Source organism: Pterocles gutturalis, unplaced genomic scaffold, assembly GCF_000699245.1.
Source record: "Pterocles gutturalis isolate BGI_N339 unplaced genomic scaffold, ASM69924v1 scaffold17919, whole genome shotgun sequence".
NCBI classification, from domain to species: domain Eukaryota; kingdom Metazoa; phylum Chordata; class Aves; order Pterocliformes; family Pteroclidae; genus Pterocles; species Pterocles gutturalis.
The window spans coordinates 1-24,414 of NW_010136108.1; the positions used below are offsets into that span (position 1 = coordinate 1).

Sequence of the window (24,414 nt, forward strand, 5' to 3'; positions counted from 1 at the left end):
CCGAGCCAAGGGCTAACCCACCACAACCTCTCATTACAGAATTTTTCATAACACTTCTTACTGAAAAAAAGGGGTTTTTCGATAGACTAAAAATCACTGCTCTTTAATTTGTTGTTAAAAAAAACTTTATGGAAGGTGGGATATCACCAAATTCTTGTAATTACAACAATGACTACCAGCAGATAGCTTTCCTGTAACGTCAGGTCACTGCCGCTGTGCACTGATAGCAAGTTTTAGGCACATGCACTCTGTAAACTTCTATTTATACACACCAAATACAATTTTCTACTCACCATCTTGCTGCTTCAACAGTCCTTGCTGGATGTATCGAATATATGTAAAGAAGTTACAGACAGAAGTGATCTGAACCCATATAAAAATAATGGTGGTTAATATAATTTTGTATAATGGTACAGAAAAAATATCTACTACTCAAAATGAAATCACAGTAAACCTACTTACCCTGTAACGACAGAAAGGAGAAATGTAGTAATAACTGCTTGAATCTCCTAATTTGATTCTATGCTTGCATGACTTACTTTGTCCACTGAGAGCACATTTCCTACAAAATATAAAGTATGCATGATTTAATAAACAAATCTGACATTAATGTCTAAACACCTGCTAGTGTTTAAGGCATTAATGTAATTGCTTTACATTGGCACAGTTACCCAACTCTCTGCCTTCGTTTTACAAGTTGCAATTATTACATTATGTGGTCAATTATTTGAGTTCCACATGGACTAATTTTGTTTCAGTATTGGTGCATCATGATGCATTTCTGATTTTTAAAACTTTCTTCAGCTCTGGTCATGTACTTCCACATTCAGTAATTCAAGTTGGCTTGACAACTCTGGAACAGTGGGATTTCTTTAACTCTTCATATGTAAAATAAACACTGTTTAAATTACCAGCTGATGCCAACATTTAAACAGATTTTTTAAAAAATTCTGCTTGATGGTGCTTTTCATCATTAAAAAAAAAAACACCAGTCCTATAGAACAGCAGTCAATTCTCTGAAGCCTCTCTCAGATGCATTCTAAGACCAGCTTTGCATTTATAACCAAACTGAAATAATGTTTTATGTTCAGAGTATAAAATAATTTGGGACAAAGGAAAACAGGCTGACAATAATTCTTTCTATTACCACTATGAAAAGTGATGGTAAAATAAGCAAATTTACTTCTTCTGGTGTATGGCAAGTATGCTGTACTGAGGAAACAAGGAAAAGTCAGTAGTCACCACAAATCCTTTCCAAAAAACACTTCAGGAAGAATTAAAAAAAAAAAATTCCTCCAACATTCTTTAGAAAAAGAATGAATCTCATGAAAAAACGGCTCTTACTGCAATCTTAATAAATGTAAATAAAATGGGAATTTGATTTATTTAGAATTTTTATATTGCAGCATCTCAGATGAACTGGGTTGTCATGCCATCCACCATTTCATTACTTTTAAAAGCTGCTGGCTCTTCTCCCTTCCATTTCCACCTCACAAAATTAGGGACTCTATGAACAAGCAACTTTTCAAAAGTGAAACAATTACTAAGCTTCTATGGTTCTGAACAGGGGTTCAGAGGCCTTTTAACTAGCCTGCAGCTAGTCCACAGTACCATGTAAGACAGGAGAAAATTGAAGAGCATATATGATTTTCCATAGCAATTTATGAGGACTGACAGCAGTCCACTGATCCAAGAAATCCTATAGTAGCTAAAGCAAGGTGATCACAATTTCAGTCAAACTTTTGTGAGAAGATAAGCTTTCAATGCTAAGAAAATAAAGACCCTTTTCCTTCTGGCTGTAGAATTACCTTCTATATGTTACCTTCCATCACACCAGGTTACATGCTGGCATGACAGTTACTACTAATGACCCAGTTCTGCACTGCACAGCACACATGTAGCTCAGCGCTTTGTTCCCCATGGGGACAATTACTCACATCCTGTGGGCAAATCCAGCTGTCTTTCGTTAAGGCAGCATTTACTACACACCATCACAGGCACCATTCAATAACTTCTGTATCTCAAGAACCTTTCTTCGCTATCATCAGAGCTCTCTGCCCTCTGCTCCTTATTTTGCTGTTGGGCTATTACCTGCTATTTTATGCATTTGTTCCCCCATCCCCCAGGCAACTGTGCAATAAAATAATTCCCTTAAAAACATTACTCTAGTTTTTGTTACCATTTATTTACAGTTTTTCATATTACACTACCTATTTAAGTACATGGTTTCGATAAAAATAATGCTTTGCACTGTATAAAATTAAAAAATGTGAAACTGCAACTCTGATGCAGTGAAAACTGGAGCACCTGTTTCCCATTTAGTGCCAGTAATCATATATAAGGCAAAGCGTATTTGCTGTGAAAATACACTCAAATACTGCATATTCCTTACCTATTACTTATCTACAAGCAATACCACAAAAGGTTTTGTTGCTTCCTGACCATGGGAAAAGGAAGAAAGGAGTATGCCTGGCCTATTGATACATAGAATCACAGAATGGTCTGGGTTGGAAAGGACCTTAAAGATCATCAAGTTCCAACCCCCCTGCCATGGGCAGGGACACCCTCCACCAGACCAGGTTGCTCAAAGCCTCATCCAGCCTGGCCTTGAACACCTCCAGGGATGGGGCATCCACAGCTTCTCCGGGCAACCTGTTCCAGTGCCTCACCACCCTCACAGTGAAAAATTTCTTCCTAATATCTCATCTAAATCTGCCCTCTTTCAGGTCATACCCGTTACCCCTTGTCCTCTCACTACACTCCCTGATAAAGAGTGCCTCCCCATCTCTCCTGTAGGCCCCCTTCAGGTACTGGTAGGCTGCTATTAAGTCTCCTCGGAGCCTTCTTTTCTCCAGGCTGAACAACCCCAATTCTCTCAGCCTGTCCTCATAGGGGAGGTGCTCCAGCCCTCTGATCAATTTTGTGGCTCTCCTCTGGACTCTATCCAACAGGTCCAGGTCTTTTTTATGTTGGGGGCCCCACATCCAAACACAGTACTCCAGGTGGGGTCTCACAAGAGCAGAGCAGGTACTAAATTACAATTTGTCATCTTAAAACATTAATCCATACCTAGCCAATTATTTAAGTATTACATAATCTCTAACTAAAAATTACATTACACTTGTGAAAATAGGTTAAAAATCTCATAAAACTTATGAATGAGGCAATTGAGTCTCCTGGCTTTGAGTAAATATTTCATCATGTCAAGAAGCAGGAAAGTTGCTTAAACCACAGTGATTTTAAACCAATTTGCCAATTATTCTTTAATGACACATGACTTGTTTCAGTAGCTTCTGGAGTCCAGATTCTGTATTGCATTCATGGAACACAGCTCACAGTGGACTTGAAATCGACACCCCTTGATCACCTCCATTACTGGTGATGGACCCTTCTGATGAGGGGCTGTTACAGCTCAAAGAGCATGTTTTCTGGTGACAAAAGTAGGCTGAAGAATTTATGAATGCCTGAATTTTGTAAACTAGAAAGGATCAAAGATTAACTCATAAAACACAACTTGAATTTTATACAGCTTCTTTAAAGAGAAAGTAAAAAAATGTGAAATAAGTTAAATTTATTTTCTTTTAAACTCAAAACCAGAGGAAAAACAAGAACTAAAAACCAACAGTGACAAGAAAGAAAACAAAAATCTTAAGAGCCAGATGAAAACATTTGATGAAAGTTTTCTATCAGAAAATTTAGCTCTGTCAAAACAAGTATTACAAAGGGAATTGTCAACTTGTCCAAAAGATCTCCAACAGAAAAGTCAAGGCTTTCTCAAGATTTGGAAGGCTCCAGATTAACACTGACTTTGCTTGCTTAACCCTGACATACACTAAAGCACACTACAACTTCCTTCTCCTCCATACCCATCAAAGCCCCAGTGCCTCAGGTAAGTCTCTCCCACCTACCTTTAACATCTGTATCAGTACCTGACAGCACGTCTTGCTTCAGATTCCTCTAGGACCATTCCAAAATTTCTATGGTAACCTTCCTGCTAGGCAAGCATAATTCCTGCTTAGGTTCAAACTCACCTTCACCTTCATTCCCTGCCTCATTACATTCCTCCCTGCTCAAATTCAGAGGATCTACTCTATATATTTCCTCTTAAATCCTTCAGCTACCTTTGTCATGCATGTCCTAAATTTCTTATGCCACAAATATTCTAAATGTCCAATATTCAGCCTGTACTACTTCAATACCTATTTCTTTCCTGACACTTTCCAGGTGATAGGCCCTAGTTCAAAAGCATCTGTTTTAAGTATTAAGATGGTCTTCTCCAAAGAAGTGAATGTTACTTTTGCAGTCAATGCATCATAAGTGAACTGAACAGCTCTCCCAAAAAAGGAATTTATCCTAAAAGTTTGTTCCATGTTAAGCTTTTTTAAAGTTTAACTTATACTATGCTTACTTTCCCCCCCAAAAAAATTGTAACAGCAATCTTGAAGTCTTAGATTTTAGGAAATAAAGTTTAAGATACACAAATTTGACTGAGGTGATCAGTTGATAGCAGTTTTCTCAACCCAAGAGTTATCTCAAATGAGCCAAGATCCCCCCTCTGTCTGTTAACTTAACATACTTTGGTCCCCCACATTCAACTGCAGAAGCTTTCACAAATCGAACAGGTTGCAAGCCAACAGGTTCAATGCTCAGAGTGTTGTTTTCAACAGCTTCCAGAACAGCTGAGGCCAACTGCAAGAGAAATTTAGAAAGCAGTTAAAAAACAGCTCTGCATTATCTATTGCCTTAAAGCATTGACATATTTCTTCTTCTGTAAAGTTAGGAACAGTGAAAAAAATCAACTCACCAAAAATAAATTCAATTACAAATGAGATTTTGCTTTAATTGTAAGCAAGAAGTCCCATTTCCAGGATCCTGTTTAAATTCTGCCCTCCAAATAACCCTGCCCTCCCTGAGGCAAGATAACTGCCTTTACAGCTGGGAATGTAGTCAAGCCTGTTTAAAATGCTAACTGTATTTTCAGTCATTCCTCATAAGCTCAAATAGCACATACATTTGTACATGTAGTGTTCTTAGAGACTGGATACAGCACAAACTTTGTTAACTTTTAAAAATTGCTCTAATTTTATTATGTTCTATGGAAACAAGAAGTGATGCAGCATGCTTCCTTGTCTTGTAAAAAACAAGCAAATATTATGTCACTGTTTTTCAGACAAAGATGGCTTTAGAAAGGTGTTCAAACAAGGAAGATGGAACAATATAGAGAAAAGCTAATATGATATATAGAAAAGCCAGTTGCAACTTTCAAACACTAGTCTAGTTAAAACACCATCTTCATGAAACAAAGAGCAATTTTCCTCAGGCTTTTTATGTTAATTCTTTATAAACACACAAACATAAGACACTAGAAATATGCTCATTTTGCTTGATTGGACTCAACATTTGCCCAAGACTACTGTTTAAGTATCAACAATAGCCATTATTTGATTTAAAAGAAGGTGCAATTTATGTTATTAGTGAAATAATTCTGCACCAAGATTCCTTCCTATTGAGTAATAAAGATATTTTTCTATTGTACTTTGAATATTTTAAAAACAATGTTACTATTAAAGTTGTTCATATGAAATACTCTCTCTGCCATCTCCCAAAAGCAACAGAAAACACTACAAATGCACAAGCGGCTACTAAGAATTAATGTAATACTTCAGCCATTTAGATAACTTAATTTCCAATTATTCAAAAACACAATACATCTGTAGTTTATTTTTTGGTTTAACTGCACATTATTTTATTGATATTCAAGTGAAAACAGAAGTTGGTCACTATGCACAGCATCTGGAAAGAATAACTGATACAACTGACTCTAGCTGCTAAAAGCCTCATTCTTTTCTTAAGAGGAAATACAAATCTATAGTAATTATATCACCACTGAAGCAGAAAAAAAAAATCAAAATGAAGTTGCTGGGAACGACAACAGGATGTCCTACTTACACATACTGCAGAAGCAATTTAATTCCCATAGTAACCAAGTAAACTTTTCAGTAGGAGAGGTTCATATCATGCTGTACACCACCAATGACGAACTGGTATACAATTAACTAAAAGATCATGCATGCTTATGGCCAGCAAGTTAACAGCAGATGAAAAGCATGGGAAAAGAATATAACGCCACATGAAAACAACTGAAAATACAGCATTTTCCATGCAAGGTGTTGAATTTTATTGGGAAAAAAGAAATATCAAGTCTGATGGCTTTAAAATTTGTTATTCTTACTTTAATAAGGATCTAAGAATATGGTTTCTTTCTCCTGAAGACTGATATCACAACTAGAGCCTGCAAGTGCTGCTTAAGAACAAAAACTAAGTAAAGCAGTTGGAGCTGGAATCAGTTCCATGATACTCCCAGGATGGGTAAAACTCCAGTCCTTCCTCTGTATGGGAGAGTGTGTGGGAATAACACAAGGAAAAAAGTCCCATAATTCATTTCATCTAAAACCATATTCCCAAACTGCCCCTGCTGACTCACATCAAATCCTGAAGTCTAATTCTTGTAACTCAATCATCTCCAAGAAAACACCCAGACTGCGTGCAGTCTTCTCTGACCGATAGGAGAGAACACTGGTCCACAAAATCAAATGTATTGGTCTGTACTGCCCCCTATGTAAACAAGAGACAGTGACAGGACACTATTTCTATAAAACAGTATTTTTGAAATATCAGGAAAAAACCCACCATCCATTCCTACAGACATCAGATTCTGCCAGACAGCAGTAACACCAGAAGGAGTAGAACTAAAAAGGCCATACTTGGAACAGCGTAATGGTGAAGAAAAAATGATCGTTTCAGTACCCCAGACTAAACTTCAGCACTCTAACAGACTAACACAGACTAAACTGTCACACTCCAACAAAAATGGTTAAAATTCCTATGAAAATACTTTTAATGCAGTCTATTGGCTTCACTTGAAATATTTAAGGGAAAAGTGTCAGTGACCACATTTAGACTATTTCCATTACCTCACTTTTTGAGAAGGTTAAACATGGAAAAATATCTTCCCGATAAATTTTGTCCAAGAAAGGACATGTTCTGTCCATAGTAGGCTCATCCTTCCAAGATCTGAATTCATTGTACAAAGACAGGTCAGCCTAGAACACACAAAGATTCAAATATTTTAGTATTGCAATCATCACATTAGTGTCTATCATTTGCAAATATCCAAAGGTAAACAATGAGCATTAAAACTAAATGCTTTCCACTGCACTGTGAAAGAATGCTATTGTGCCCCAGCTAGGAACACCTTAAATCCACCTTCCTAAGACTGTAAATATAAGGAAATCAAAACATACCATTTTCAGGACACAGATGTAATGTATTCACAGCACCAGGGACAAGCTAATTACCTGCCACGTATTTCTTAAGCTTCCAGGATAGCTTTGAAAAATTTAACTGATTGTTTAACAGAAAAAAGCCAAATTATTTTTTTCTTGATTTTTCCATCTCCATTTGTGCAAGCTAAAGAAAAGCAGAGAAATCTAGAGAAAACAACCACAATCCTAGGCTTCTTATATGTTCACCCTGCATCTGAATATAACACACTGCTGTCACTAAACACACACTAACACAAAAAAAGACATTTATCACGATAAATATACTAACACAGGAAAATTGGAATTCAATATACAAATCAATTTAAAAACTATATTCTTTTTTTTAATTTTTCATCTTTACTCCCAAACCTTCTCCTACACCATGCTACAGCAAGAAGGCAAGGATATTCCCTGAGTATGATTTATGAGCCTGCTCCCTCACAGCTCCTCTAGTCAACGGAGAAATACTAAAACAACCCATAAAATCACACCAGGAATAAGCATGCTCTGTGTTAGAAAGAGATGGTTTTATCTGCTTTGAAAAAAAATTTGTTTTGTCATCCTCACATTGAGATCAGTTTAGCAATGGGAAGGCAACTATCCAGTCTGGCATTCAGGAAACTGGTACTAGGTTGCTATTAAAATCCACGTTTGCATTATGGGACAGCCTGTCCCATGGGCTGGCTAACAACAGCTGGAGTAGACTGAGGTGCTCCCAGAGCACATCTTCTGGTTTCGGGTTACTCGAGAAGGATCTTGTTTATGGGCACCAACACTGCTCCAAGATGTGAGCCAAGCAGAGAGGGGATGAGTGCTTCTGACACACACTCCTAATCCAACATAAAAGGCTAATGCCAGTCAACAATGGGATATTCAAAGCCATCCCGCTCCTCAGACTGGTTTTGCCACTCTGCTGACACAGACTTCAGCACCTTTCCCCTCCAACTGGTTGTTAAGTCCCTTTCTTGTACTATAGCAAACCTATACTCCTAAAACCCAAACCTAAAGCTATAGGAAGGGATGTACATTGCAGGCCAAAGATATCCCAAGCTGCAATTTTAAAATATCTTTAATATTAAAACCAAATAATATAGATGAGATAATGAAAGAAGGATAATAATGTTTGCTAAAAATTAAAATAAATTATTTTTAACCCTATTAAAAAGATCAGCATGCTGCTCTGAACCAACCTCTTTGTCTTTTGTTCTTTCCCCATTCATTACCCCTTCTCCGAGCTCCCAGCACTTTGTCATTCTTTTACACATGCATTTTGGGGAGTTCTTTTGTCTTTTTTAAGAACCTATAAAAATTAGACTGGCAAATTTGTTTTCCATGAGAGATACTTGCCTTACACTCAGGTACAATCAGGAACAACCATCTTAATTAAGCTAGTCCACAAATGTTCTGGTTGCTAAGCCACCAACCTCACTGTACAAATGAAATTCAATAGGTGTAACTTGCTCCCTGAAGGAACATTTCCCATAACTTAAAACCCATCTCAGGTCTGGCTTTAAAATGAGTACAATCAAGAGACACCAGCAGAAAAATATTGGTTTTGATTTGTACTATAGGATTCTAAAAATTAAGACACACTTCTTATTAACTAGGTCATTTTCTAGATTTAACTCAATTTTCCCCAAACCTGCAACCTCTAAAGAAGCTGCCTTGAAAAAACTGCTCAGTCACTACAGCTTCATGCTCTCCCTTTCCAATGTACACTGTGCGCTACATGTGTATCTCCTCCTTGCCTTTACTTGGGCTTTCAGTAGATTAAAGTTTTGACTACCGGCAATTAAATATACAGCCAATTGCAATAATAATTCGAGTTGAATTTTAATGTTTTCACTTTACAGTAAAATACAACATCAGAGGAACACTTCAGCTCTTTCAACAACACTGATGCATTTATCAGCATTTACACTGAGTGGATGCTACTTGCCTGCCTAAGATCCAGGCAGCTATTCAGCTTGCCTAAATCCTGTTAATACCTAAACTAATTAGACATGTCTACTTATCCTAGAGGTTACTCCCACATGCTAGGGAGTATTTCTCTGGGATGTTGGCACCCTTCTGGCTCCACTGCAATTTAGGGTAGACAGACAGCCACTCTTAACTCCATCTACATTTCGCACAGAAACCTGAAAGTTGATATACAGTACACCCAGCTTCATCCAACATCTTGAAACGCAAAGCTCTGGGCAGTAGACTCTCCATAAGGGCCCAAAGCTATATTCCCCACACCACAAGGGCACTACACACCCCTGAGCAAGGGTACTCTGAGCCCCCCTTTTGAAGCCAAGTCACTTAAATTCAGCACAATGACACGCAAAGGGAAACTTAAGTCAGTGGCAAGAATATTTAGCAAGAAGGGGGCAGAACTAGCGTTTCAGACCCAGCTCCCAGACATGCAAAAACATCTAGCTTATGGCAACAATAAGCAAAAGCAGTAAACAAAACCACAAAGCACTGGATAACGAAAGGAGTAAGGAAGGCATGACTCCCCTGATTAAAACTATGTCCTAACCACCATGCTAGAGGCAGTCTTGTTTTCCTCACCTCACGTTGCACTTCATTAAATAGTCCTGCTCAGAAGACAGGCAGAAACTCTCAAGTCCCAGGGATGGAAAATCCATGTGTTTTTTACTGATTCCCTGGGCTCTCACTGGAAGAGTCACCTGTTTTGAGCAGCCTCAATCAGCCTCAAAGTGTCTCCTTATGCAGCCAACAGAAAGGAGACTGAATGGAAAAAAAAAATGTCAGGCAGACTGGAGCTTCTGCAGCATGTTCTTCACATTCACCACTTTCTCTCCCCAAGAAATTGACACAAAACAGATTTCTCCCCTTTCTCACTCTTGCCCAACACTTAAAAATTTCATAGTCATGACCTCAGTGTGATGTTTGCAAATTAACTGGATTCCATCCCAGCTTTCCTCTTTTTTTTTTTTTGCATCTTTCTGAAGAGCAACAAAGATTCAGTTTTAATAAGGAAAACATCCTGGATACCACTGAAAGTGGGCAGGTAGGATGTGAAGGTTTGTTGGTTTTTTTAAAGCCCAAGTATGAAAGAGAAACTGCAAAATGCCTTTAATTTCTAGATTTATAGTAAAAAAATGTATAGTATAAATGCACTTAATGACCACTGGCAAAACAAAGTATAAAAATGGCCACTGTGAACCCCATTAAAAATCCAGTTAGCCTGTTACCCCTCTGACAATGGACAGCAAGTCAGATTCTGGTTGCAGGACAGTACAAGAGGAAAATGACATCTTCATTTAACAGCCCCCCCAACCTCTAGCAATCTGTAGTTAAAGAAGCTTCCTAAGCCAAATGTCATATTTATCTTCTACATACCTTGACAGGCTTCTCTATTGTTACTCTGCATTACTACATTTTGAATACGTTTGTATTTTTAATCTCGCTACCTCGTAACAATGAGTTGTAAAGTTCCATTATGTACTGACTGAAAATTATTTTCCTTTCAGCTTGCAGAGTATTCTTATTACAAGAAATCATTAATATTTGTTCATCATTCACCTTCCCCATGTCACCTGTCATTGTATAGATTTTTTTGTCCTACCTCAAGTATCTCTCTCAACACAGAAATACTTCCATGGGTTTGACCACCTATGTCACATTTCATGATATTTACATTATGTCCTTTCAGAGAGGAAGATCCAGCTGCATGCACAGACACACACATTTACTACATGTTTATACAGCAGTATAATGCTTTTGTATTTATTCCTTTCTTAACAACTCCTAAGGCTCTGTGGGTCTTTGACCATCATTAAGCACCAAGATGGTGTTTTCAAAGAATTATCTACAAGTACACTACATTTTTTCGGCACAATGTAACTATTTCTAGCAGGCATGTAGTTCTTGACTTAAGAGTTGTATTTTATCCCAGATGCCTCAATTGTCATTTATTGATTTTGAATTTCATTTGCTGTTCTACTAACCACTCAGTATCATAAGATCATTCTCAACTCTTCAGTTACTTTTTGATACTACCGTCCCAAGGACTTGAGCACCAACTTGTCACCTTGTTGTTTCCATTTTCAGTTACACCAGTAGATAAAAAAAACACAGGGACCTCTGGGACTCCAGTGGTAATACTCCTCCTGTTCTCTAATAAATCATTGATTCTGCCTTTTCCTTGGCCTCTTTCACCCATTGTTGACCTATAAAATTACTCTTCCTCTTTTCTATGACAGTTTATGAAACATTTACAAAAGTTTATGAATTTTTGGTGATGGACTTTGTAAAAAGCCACCAGGATTTATCATTCAGTTATACTGTATTCTTCCTTTTTAAATTTCCATCTTTAAATTATTAATTACAATATTTCGAATTTTATCTCATCTTCCCTTAATGATTTAAAGGTAAATAAGACTTAGAAAAATCACCACTTATTTGTATGTAAGAAAAGTTTTCTTTCATTGATGAAAAATATCTTTAAAATAGTCAGTATTACATGAAGATTTAATATATACTAGGTTTACTATATGTAAAACAATAAAAACAGCTTATCGCAAAAGGAGGACAATCCTTGTACTGTTACCTCTTTACAGTCTTTTACAATTGGCTGCATCATGGTAAGGTCCTGATGACTGCCACCCATTGCACTGCTTGTACTCTTGTTTCTTGCATGGCCTTTCTTAAAAGGAGTTCTTCCAGTAGACTGAAACTCCTTAGTTGGAGACGTAGGTGAAGTAGACAGTACTAGTGTTTTCAACGCTGCTACTTCAGCCTGAAGGACATCAATCTGGGGGGAGGACAAGGAGTAAGGAATGAAGTAATTAAACAGAAATATTCTATTAGGCTATGAATATGTTAAATAATTTAACAAAATTTTCAGTTATCTCCAAGACTTCATCTTCCAACAGTACTAACACACAGATGCCTATACAATTGCATACTGTAGCAACACTGGCTCCCCATGCATCTGCTGGCTATCTGATATGATACTGACACACCAGCTGTGTCCGTAGGTGTCACTTAAGAATATGTCAAGGTGACACAAAACAACTTAGTATATATTTTAATAATATATACAGGTAATGCTCTATTTACATCTTTATGATTCACAGTTTAGATTTATAACTATGTGAAAAGACAAAGCAAGTAAGAAAAAACTCACCTTTCCCTGTGCTTCTTTTAACTGTTTTTCTGCTGCAGCTTGTTTGACATTAGCTTCTTTAACCATTTTGTGTGCTTCCTATAAAAAAATGTTTAGTTAGTGTAAATGCTTCACACAAATTTACAAGACCCAGTAAAAAAGAAAAAAAAAAAAACTAAGGACATACTTTTGCTTCACAAAGGCTACTTGTGAATAGTAAGTTGTGCAACAATCTGAAGTTAAATAGTTACATACAAAAAAATACCTATAAATCTATCATTTGGATTCATCACTGTCCCACCAGGTTTCTTCTCCTTGGTCCTGAGCCCAGATTCAGAAATTCAGCAGGAACGAACGCCAGGCTCCAGTCACGCTTCAGTGACTGACAAGTCAAGTTCCTTGACTCCCAAGAGAAAGACTCAACCAGTAGCAACAAAAGCTACATGGGCACAGTAGCACATTCTAAAGAACTTCTCCTTTCTTCTAGCCAGAATAACTTGTTTTAGTCAACTGTAAATCTCTGCATGAAGGAACCAGTCAGACAACTATGAATTCTAAATTCTTATCATCGATGAAACAGACAAAGCAACAGTTTAAAAATAGTTTATGGATTAATAAACATTTCTAAAGTAGAACAGAAAAAGAACTAAAAACCGATTCAAGTAAAGAAACTAGGTTAAGCCAATAAAGAAGACAGCATAAAAAGACTGGGAATTTTTTAAACATCCTTTTACCTCACACCTCTAAGCCTTTTGTTTGCATAATGTATTTGTTTAGGGCCTGATCCAGCAATTTGCGCCTGTGATCAGATTACTGTTCTTACTTGGTACCTACTGAAGGCAACAAATATTGAAACATCAGGGTCACCAACTAAATTACTTGGGATTGGATCCTTCTCATATCTGTAAAGCGCCTAGCACATATCTGGAGGCTATATAAATAAAATAAAAAGTTCATACACACCATCATACCAAAAGATCTGGCTCCCACTGGCATACAACACAGCTGTATAATATGGGTTTGTAAAATTCTCTTAAGTAACAACAGACACATGCAGGAATGGGAACATACACATTTATACAAAGTGTGCAAATACATTTAACATTGACCATGCAGTCTCTGCTTAGTGATGCACCTTTGAAAGCAAAGCACGTTACACTGCTATTGCAGTGTAATAATGTAATACATACACACAACAGTGCAAAACAAGTCTCAATCCTCTGCTGGGATACATTAGTATAAGCTCCAGCGTATCCACTTATATGCTCATTGAAATTAATGGGATTCAGAATAAAACGTGAATTCAAGAGATGTAGGTTCCAGTGCAAAAATCAAGAAACCTCAACACTGTGTTTTGTTAGGGCCTCTTAGTGAAATCAAATCACAAAAGAAAATTCAAGTGACATGCCCACAACAGTTGGGAGTTCTGAATAATTAAAACTCAAATAATTATTACTAATATTCTATATTTCAAACATAGTTTTAACAAACTGATGCATTGTTCTAAGTTATAAAGGGTCATTAATATAAAATTTCACTGATAATTTTATTTTTATTCCTCTACAGTTAAAATAACTGCCCAACATTTTCCTCCCCCAACATACACAAGTATTTATGCTAAAAAGTACCATTCCAGTCTCCCATTTATTCTCTCCACACAGAAACTGCTAAATGTTTTAAGTAACTTTGCCCTACTGGAATGATAAAATAAAATGTGTTGCCAACCCACAGAGCTGTTTGAAATTTGATTTTTGAATGTCAGTAGTTTCGAGGTTTTAACAGCCCTTTTATACCAATACAACATCATAGGTTTAAATACTGTTTCTAAAACATACCTGATGTTGCATCTTTATGTATATGCTGAAAACCAATACTTACGATTTGATAAACATATAAATCATCTCTAGATTACAGAATTTATTCTGAGAGTTATGGGTATCTCAATTTAGCCTCTAGACATGCATATATATATTCCTAAAATGAGAACCAACCCTGCTTCAAGTGTGGATGTAAGATTTTTTTTCTGTGTAATACAAGCTCACAATCTTTGCTGGCACTACCGCCTTTTTCTCAAATGAAAAGGTCCCACTTAAAGTTCAGGCTCCTCACTTTATGATCAGGTTCTACCCTGCTGCATTACTCAGTATTAACGTTTTGTTTCAAGTCTGGGGGAGTAGCATGCTGCCAGACCCAAAATTCAAAAGCTGAAAGCATGCTTAAGTTATGTACTTGGTACCTCCATTGATCTGGAACTACAGTTGTTGGTTTTTTTTTATTTAGTCACCATGGCAACCCTGAATTTAGCTCTTATCTAGATAGCCTTGTTGTCAGACAGAGAAGCTGTCTCAAAACAGTTATGCCAAAAAATAAGTCTAAATAGTTTTAAACTTTCTGAATATTTTCCTTATCTTCTTTGTTTTGTGCCTAGGCAGACTGACAAGCTCAACAAGGTCTCTTTCATCTAAGTGACAAGTCTACTGCTTACTCTTAAGCCTCTACTTCAACACACCAGGTCTTCAGGACACAAATCCCTTTACAAGCTTATTGCAGAAAAATTCATCATACAATATACTGATTCTACATAAAACATCTGTCTCAGCTTCCTTTAAGTATATCACATCGAAGACTCCAACAAACCTCAAACAGACTAGCTGTAAGTTCTTCCAATTCCTGTCCAAGTTGATCTCGCACTTTAGAAAGCCTTTCACATTCTTCATCTTTTAACTTCAGCTCCTATGGAAAATTGAAAGTTATTTATTCTGACTTAGAGTAGTAATTTGGCCTTTTAAACCTAATACCACAGAAAGAGGGGAGAAAAAGAAAAAAAAAAATCAGAGCAACATAAAAGCTTTGCTAAACAAAGCCTTTCAGAATATTAATCTTAACAGTAGAAGAAATTAAATTAATGCTGCATATACATATAGCTACTCTTCCTGATATACAGCAGTATACCAGGCTAATCAAAGTATCTCTAACCTAGACGTCAGCATTTCCAAAATTCTCTGAAGTAAAAAAAAGCTCTTCTCTCTGAATGTATAGAAGACTACAGTCACTTAAAATATAGATCAAATTAATTACTGGGACAGACAGACAATCAGTTCTGTTTACCCGTTTCTTAATAGACACTTAAAGTAATCCTTTAAAAACAAAACAACAAAAAAATCAAGAAAAGCTTTGTCTCAAGACAATCCCCAATTCTAAAAGAATCTTAAATCATATTTTACTATAAACATTCTCCTGCATATCTCCTTACAACTAAGGGAATTTCAAAATCACACTGGAATTATATCCTCGCTCTTGTTTATGCAGATATATAAATCAAATTAAAGCAACTTAATAAAATTCAAAATGTTATTTGTCTACACTGCTAAAATTTGAGTGAGGAAGGCCTGACCATACCATTTTACAGTAAGATTTTAACACAGATTTGGCAGCATAAGTGTTACACATGTCCAGTCTCATCAGCACTGTCCCAAGTCAGCGGGAAAAGTGGAGTAATTTGCAGAGGAGTACAAGAAGTTTGACAAGGAATTTGAAAGACTTCCTCTCCCAAACCTGGGAATCTCTTGCAAGAAAAAGTGACAGAGAGAAAAAGTAAGGGAAAGAAAAGCAGCAGAAAGCCCACTCTGACCTTTCAAGCATTTTTTCTGGGCCTAACCCCCCTCCCATCCCCATGCACTTCTTTTTTTCGCCCTGCCAAGCTAGCTATTATGCTACCATGACTCTTAAAACACAGAACCCAAGCCTGTCACTGACACATCAAAGACTCCAGATACAATGTGGCAATGATTTGCTCTGAAAACCTGCAGAAACCAGTAAAGAAAACAGCTGCCTTCAGAAAACTCTGGAAGGCCAGTCACTACAGAGTCACAAAAAGGCCCAATGGCAGCTTCCCTTGCGTTTCTGGGAGGCAGTTAGTATTTCTCCTGAAGTCTTCATGATTGATTTTGTACACAATGACGTGGGAAACTACATCTTGCCTTGTAGCATGCTGATATTAGGTCTTGCTCTAAACTTCTGCAGTGAAATGGGCAACAGATTTTCCTCTAAGATGAAGGGTCCTGTTTGACTTCAAATCCTAAATTTGACAAGTGTTTAACGACTGTTCTAAACCCATTTAGTATCACAGGCATTATTTCACCCTTTTATTTGGTTTTAACTTTGGACATTTTGACTGATTTGTAGTCTAATCTGTTTGCTATTTTCATTTTTTTGCTTTCCATATACAACCCTTTAACATTTTTAAAGGTACCACTTAAATTATGGGGTTTTTTCCAAACATGGTATTTCTTAAATAGTACTCAACTCTTACTTAATAGTTACTGTTCTGCACACTGTGACCTATTTCTCAATTAAAAAAAAAAAAACCCCACAACACACCAACAAAAACCACCCACAAAACACCACCAAAGCAGGAAAATAACTACAGATAGAGGGAAGAGAAGGAAAAAGGAATACAGGAAGCCAAAGAGAAAAAAAATATTGGAGGAAAAAAAAGGTTAAAAAATGAGAAACAAAATTTATTAATTTTGTGTTGGTTTAAAGTATTTCCCACATAAAGGATGGATTTTAATAAGAAAATGAAAGACTCCAACACAAAATGTTTAAAGATCAGGTTTCACGTGTTCCTATAAATGCAGAGAATACATCAATACATTTCCTTCAGTTTACTTCACTGATTCGTAAGGAAAATGCTGCATACACATCAATACATCTTAAAAGAAGGTTATGTTAATATTCAGGTCAAGAGTTATCAACCTCACAATGAATGTAGAACTACCCCAGGTTCACTTTTGGGTAATACAGTATTTTAAGAAAGATAATTACAGTTTTGCCTGCAACTGGAAAGATTAGGGATGTTTACATTAAAATTTAGGCAGACAACTAAAGCTACTTAACGAAACAAAAAGGAGACAACACGAGGCAGGCACGGCTGCTTAGTTAGATTTGTCAAACACTGGGCAAGTTTCCATGACGTGATTCAGGAGAAGCATAATATAACACATTATTTTGCCAAGCAAGTTTAATAGCTCTTTTTTTTTTAAGCAAGGCAGAAATAAAGAACACCCAAAGTAAAAAACTTAGAAGTTATTAGAAACATTACTACTGCCCATGTCTGAAAGGCACTGAAGACTTCCCAGCCAGACACAATTACAGAGGCAGAAAAGAACCACGTGTGCTAGACTAACCATCCATGCTGCAGTCCTTCTCACATTACTGTTCTGAAAAACTAACTACATGAAGAAGACAAGCTATCTCAAAGCACAACATACACACAGTTACTGAAGTAGGTAATAAAAAAAAAAAATTAACTTGCATGGAATAAAACCTTGAAGTTAAAAATCCTGTATCAAAGAGTCACTGCTTATTTCACTTGGATCTTCACAGACTACAAGGTGGGTCTTTAGAAAGAACCAGTGAGATAAGGAATACAAATTACTGATTCAAAACTATTCATATTTTCAATTCTAGAAAGACAATATTCCTCCATCTAGTTCAGTAATTTAAACAAGTCAGAACTAGACAGGGAAGATCAAGGAAAGATCAAAGATTTTCTACAGATCTCACCTAAAATCAGAACTGTGGGTTACTGCTGAATTCTGAAATTGTCAAAGTTTGTATTTTTATTAGAACATGTTTCTATTTGACTGGTCTTCACTCAGCACCCAAGTTAAACAAGCTACATAAAATTAATCCTTTGCAACCACATTTACAAGGGTGTTCAATGGGAGAGAAGGTCCAGAATATCTTTTCAGAGTCAAAAGCATTTCACAAACTACTGAATTATCCTCTTATGGTGTGGGTGAAGATGCTACTGATTTACTTGCATGTAGCCTTCTCCTTGACTGAGAAAATTCACACTACCAACAGCATCGGAGGTGTGGAAACTGAAACCCTTTCATCACTCAAAGACAGCAAGGAGCTACTAGAACACCTTCAGAGAACCAACCCATCTTTAAGAACTACAAGCCAATGGCCTTACAATTCAACTGCAATTTGTTTCACAAAAGCTTGAAAGCACACTTGTCACTGGAGTTTTGGGATGGTATATTATTCTGGAATTCTGGTATTTATTATTCTGAATAATAAATTCTATTATTCGTTTTTATTGCTTATTAACTTACAAGCAAATGACAAGAGAAATTGAAGAATGCTGAATGCACTGTATAGTACTACTGGAATTCCTGGATAGTTATTGTGAATCTATTTATTCATTAATCCGTACAGCGTTTCAAAATGTCATGTTTTACTGTGCAAAAATAGAGCAATTCAACCACCAGTGTTAGCCTGTGCAGAAACACTCTAATAAAGGCACTAGCCTCTGTTACACTGGATTCTTTGATGATACAGGCAGAACAATGGAAAAAATATTTCTTCAAAACCTGTATCAACATATAAGATCTGAAGACAAGAGATCAAATTGTAACAGTTTCTGAGATGAAGAATGAAAATGAAGAAATTGAAACCTTGGGGGAAAAAGCTACATCTGAGAATCAGGTTCTTAAATTACATTGAAATTTAAAATAACACATTCTATGCTGCCACCTCTTTCACAAGAATCACTGTATCAGTGTGGGGAAAACCTCTCCATTTCACCCTACCAGGGAAATATCAATAATTCAGACTTCTGCTACAAAAGTCAAACATGGTTTTACTTGTTACTAACAAGCCTACAGATCTTACTCTAAAGACCATGGGAAGCATGGAATTCATTCGCAAACTGAATATGGTATTTGCAACCAACATTTCTGGTAGACTGCTCTCCTCATGAGAGGAGAGGGCCAACCATCAGTGACAGCTGATAATTTCAACACTCCAAGAGAAAACATCAACATGGAAACCTACGTTTCCCTCTGCAATCGTGGATGACATTATTATATTGACAGTCTGATTGATGAGGAAATCAATTTTGGGTCAAATCACACAAAAATTAAAGGAAAATATGACTATGAACTGCCATGGCTCAGAAACAAGCAAGCTATCCAGAAAACATGCAACACGCTGGTTACCCAAGATGAAAAGCAACCAAAAGGTATTCCTTTGCAAGGACTCCATTAAACTTGCACATCAAGAAATACTATATATCAAAATACCGTCACTATCCCCTCAGATGTTATCTACACGTGGTTGATCTAGCTTCTGTAACCATGGTGACACAGCTCAATCCAAAAATGGCAGAAGAAATGCAAATTAATAGAGGCATGACGAAGTAAGTCTCAGGCACTGAGCCACTAAGCCTTTTAACACCTTCTCAATATTCCTGATGCTACTTTAAAAAGGGTAGCAAAACAAGTAGAAAGATTCAGATCATCTAAAACAAGGGCTGTTCAACTCCACTTCAGTCAGAATATAACCAGAAACAAAGTCTTCAGTGAAAAATAAGCAAAGCTGACCTGAATGGTCTCAACAAAGAGGGAAAAATCTATGTCACTTTAATTAAGGGGGCATTTTAAGGCAGAAGTATGTCCAATCTGCTATGTTTCATTAGTATAGAATGCTGCCCCGCTATTACTTCTGACCCAACCTTTCTCCCAAATTTATGACATGATTTACTGCTGCAACCAATCCAGATTGAAGTAGAAAGTATATTTTCCTCACATCAAGAAACAGGTTTTTGAAAGACTCTTTTTAACAATTTTGCCAGCAATGCTGTTCATTTTGAGAAATTAAGTCTGTAGTCTTAAAAAATATAATGCATACGCAAAGAAGGAAAATAAAAATAAGACTAAATCTTTATTCTATTCCTGAATAATTTCTTCAAGAACCATACTTAAATGTCTAACAATTACACAGTATACATATATTCTCTAATATAAAAAACTGAAAGCATATTAAGAAAAAAGTTGCACTGCAGGCAGAGACATGAAAAAAATTAGATAGTGGATCCCTGAGCTTCAAAATTCCCATTTCCTTTCTTGTTCCATTTCTGATCACAACTGCAACAAATTAGTATCAGTCTTTAACACATATTACACAGTATACAGTTTAGGTAAAAAATTTGTAACAAACAAAAAATGCATGACAGCAGATTTGTGTTTACTTTGTTCACTCCTGGAAAGCCTGTAGTCTGTAAGGTTCCCAGGCTCAATGAGCTCACAAAATTCAAGTGCAAATTGTATTTCTCGTTTTTCTCACTGTTCCTAATAAACAGTACAGCGGCAGAGAATTTAAAACCATTATGCAAACATACACAGACACTACCTATTAACTATACCCCTACAGATTTTTAAACTGAGTACTCGCCGACAAAAGCTAATATACTTGGAAATAAAAGTTTAAAGACTGGATAACATACAGCTTATCACAGAGTGGGCACAGCCCTACATGAACAGCCATGCCTTTTGGAAGAAAGCAATCAGAGATGAATTAGGGATAGAAAAAAACTGCTCCTCATACAGCAAGTGGAAGAAAGCAGATATTACAGAAGAAATAGGGTTTATTGTTGTACAGTCTGCAAAGACTCCTGCCATGACTCCTGTGTTACTGAGCAATTCCAAAACAGTGCAAATTTAGGAAGATCAGCAGACAAAGTTAGTTATCCATCCAGCATAGCACTGGTAACAATCAATCTGATGGGCTGAGAATTAGCACAAACTTGGACATCAACAGTCTCAAGTTAGTGCTTAATTGCTTTTGTCAAGATGACACAAAAGGGTTTGAAAATACATAACATGCAGTTAGTGTCTCCTAGCAGCCTTAATGCCCTGTCCTTAAAAAGGACCTTAACAAATTTCAGAGTGAAATAGGAAGCATTTCAATCTTTAAGAGACAAAGTGGTATACACCTGAAAAAGATTTTCAGATAATTCCAAGGTAACAGTAGCAGATCTGAGTTGTGGCTTTCAAGTACATTACATGTAGTTCGCTATACTGTCAGGAGGAGCTTTTCTAAAGTTTAAACTTTAATTTGTTCTTACTTTCTAAGGTTCCAAGTTTAACTGCTAGGACTATATATTCAGGTGCAAGGTCCTCAAATTTAGCTCAGGTTAATGTTTCCTTTTAGTGGTCAAATGCTAAGAAAACCAACATATTGGCAAAGGAAGCAATTACCCAACAATAAAACAATCGACAGAAGTGATGTCAGAATCCATATTTAAGATTCATATTAACAAGGCCAAACGCAACTAAGGTAGAAATTAAGACTACATTCAACAAGATGAGGTAACAAACAGAGGAAAACAAATTCAAACGCAAGGCAAGATGAGCTTAAATCTAAACAGAACGGAATAATGGAGAGGAGACGAAAGGGCACAGATACAAACAGCACAAAATCTAAAAAGTTCAAGTACAGAGAGATGTTAAAATGATAAATAATGGCTCTGCATTTATATAGCACCATCCATCCAAACAAGACAAAGCGCTTTACAAATATTAGTGAATTGAGCCACAGGGTCTTCAAAGGTATCCATATTCAATTTGAAGTGTGGTGTAACAATACTCTAAAAAAACACCAGTGACATCTCTATTGCTTGTTTCCTATGCAGGCATTCCCAGTGAAACATCATGAGTATCCCTGTTCTAAAGCACTTCTATATTCCATGACACATGCTATACCTTTATACTCTTGCAGAAAGAAGATTCAAGAGGTATATAATCAGCATCTATAAATACTTACATAGGAACAATAGAATGACAGACAATTACTCTCAGATGTCAAAACGAAGGAATGGTCTACATTTCAAAGAAAAAGCATGTTTAAGCAGATATTGCAGCAAAAGCTTTCCACGGTTAAGTTGCAGCAGCACCAGAAAAAAACACTATAAGGAATTATTCTAAGACACTGCACACATTCAGAATAACTTCACATAATTACATCCTAATAATTCTAGACTCACACTGCACCTTCTGGCCCATCTATCATTCTTCAACATTAGAACCACTTTGAAGAGAGAAAAAGCAGGAGGAGACAAGACAATGAGCCTTACCCTCTGAGCTTTTGCAAGTTCTTCTTTCAATCTTTCATAGCCCTTTTCTCTTACTTCCAGTACAGATGGGCTCCGTAAGTGAGATAAACTGTCTGTACTCAACCCAAAAATATCTTCATTTCCTTCAGCAACATCTGCTACTGTAGCACCCTGCAAAAACTCTCTCTCTGCGTTATTGCTCTCCTTTCTGGAATTATTGTGATTGAATGACCCACCCTGGGGTCCAGAGGTAGAACAAAGTACTGCGTCGGTAACATTGATGCTGCAAAGAGAGGGATATATTTTTTATTTATACAATAAATTAAGAATAAATATTTTTTAAATGGCAGTAATGGTGTTGAATGTACCATTATAGACACAATTTAATATTACAACACTGAAGTAATATTAAAATTATATCTTTAGGAAAGCAAGCAGTTTATATGAAACAAATATCAGCAATTTAAATAAAAACACACATAGAACTTACCTGACACCTGATGCTTCTCCACAATTCAGCTGTCTGGGAGATGAATAAACAGGTTGTGTGGGAAGGTCAGAAACATTTAATGCATTGGGCTGGATTGGTGTGGAGGACACAACAGAAGGATGTGGTCGGTAGATAACACTGGGTGAGGTAGTTTGTTCCTGAGTCCCTGGCTCATTTACTCCAAGAAGATCTGGTGTAGTAGGCGAAGCGAGGTTCACTTCATGAAAGCCTTCCAAGGGGTCACTGGCCATAATAAAAGCCTCATCATATGAAACCCTGAATTAAATAAACACATTATCAGAATGTAAACAGGAAATATTTAATTATATCTGACAACTATTTGAACTAAAAAAACCACACAGACAAACAGGTTCAGAATACTTTGTGATATAATGGAAAGTATGGACTGATCTTGTAGAAGTATCAGCTTCAACCACCAAAAATGTTTTTTCCATGCACTGGACTGTTGAGCCCAGAAGATCTAATAGCAGACTCCAGATCTAAAAGGGATGATGACATCAAGAACATGGTCTAGATCACAAAAAAAGTAATCTTTAACATAGCCTAGAGCTGTGTTGTATCAAAACATAAATACATTACATTCATGAAAGATGGGGAGACCTGGGAACCAGGAACAAAAAAAAAAATTTAAAAAATATTTAAAACCTAAAGCTTTCACTCTTAATCTCAACAAAGCAAATAATCTAGAGACAGAAATCAGTGAAACTTTAAACAAATTACAGTCCACAGTAGTTTTGGTTAAACTACACATCTGATCTGGTCACAGTTCACTGAAATTATAAAATTAGCCAATAAGACCTCATGAAGTATGATGATGCGTATTTAATACATCAAAAGATTAAGTGATGATGACAACAGTGAATAAGTATCGTAACAAAAAATATATTACAGGTGAAAGTGTACTACGAATTGGCAACGTAACTGACAGTATCTTTTAATTTCTTTTTTTTTTTTAATTCCATATCATAGAATCGTTAAGGTTGTAACAGACCTCAAGGATCATCACCAGCTAACTCACTAAACCATGTCCCTATGTTCTTCATAAGGTCAACAGAATACACCACATGAATTTTACAAGTCCCAACAGAAAGCTCCTATTTTCCAGCAGTTTATCAGAGATCACAAAAATCTTTGCATGATTCAAAACCATAAAATGGAAGTAGTATGGAGAAATTTGTGAAGGAATTACTTAACAACAATTATTCACTGAAAAAAAAATATTCCATGTTATATAAATAAAGGAGAAAATTAAGGCTTCACAAAGATACTTAACAGGCAAAAAGAGAACTGTAGCATCTTAGTGAATTAATATATTGCATTTTACAGAGAAATCTGCTTGGATCTTACAACTGAAAAGGCAAGGCAGAGAGAAGATCTGGAAAGATTATGGTCACAGCCATGAAGAGATGATGCCATCATGTACATGTACATACAGTTCTTCATGAAACACACAGAAAATAACAAGAATGGAATCCCCAAATTAGCATATGCAGTAGTGTTTTAGTTACATCAACACTTTTTGGTCATCTTAAACTCAAAGAACACTGTTCAAAAC

At 36.5% G+C, this 24,414-nt stretch overlaps 1 protein-coding gene across 1 annotated transcript; it reads right to left on the reverse strand.

Moving 5' to 3' along the window:
- Positions 1-285: 285 nt before the first annotated feature.
- On the reverse strand, positions 286-23,111 carry RAB3IP (RAB3A interacting protein). Its single transcript, XM_010082190.1, has 9 exons — positions 22,839-23,111; positions 22,370-22,631; positions 15,082-15,177; positions 12,466-12,543; positions 11,887-12,090; positions 6,975-7,103; positions 4,577-4,689; positions 463-562; positions 286-363 (listed from the first exon to the last, which is right to left on the reverse strand). Exons 1-9 carry the CDS (start codon positions 23,087-23,089, stop codon positions 286-288), a joined length of 1,311 nt encoding a protein of 436 aa, XP_010080492.1. The 5' UTR covers positions 23,090-23,111.
- Positions 23,112-24,414: the final 1,303 nt, after the last annotated feature.

What these genes read in the sequence shown, in the direction of transcription:
- RAB3IP (XM_010082190.1), bottom strand. Translation starts at nt 23,089, where the DNA reads ATGGCCAGTGACCCCTTGGAAGGCTTTCATGAAGTGAACCTCGCTTCG. An exon ending in TAACCTTCTCAAAAAGTGAG is followed by an intron (nt 4,690 to 6,974) that starts GTAATGGAAATA and finishes TTTCTCTTGCAG; the next exon opens with TTGGCCTCAGCTGTTCTGGA. An exon ending in GTTGAATGTGGGGGACCAAA is followed by an intron (nt 563 to 4,576) that starts GTATGTTAAGTT and finishes TATATTTTGTAG; the next exon opens with GAAATGTGCTCTCAGTGGAC.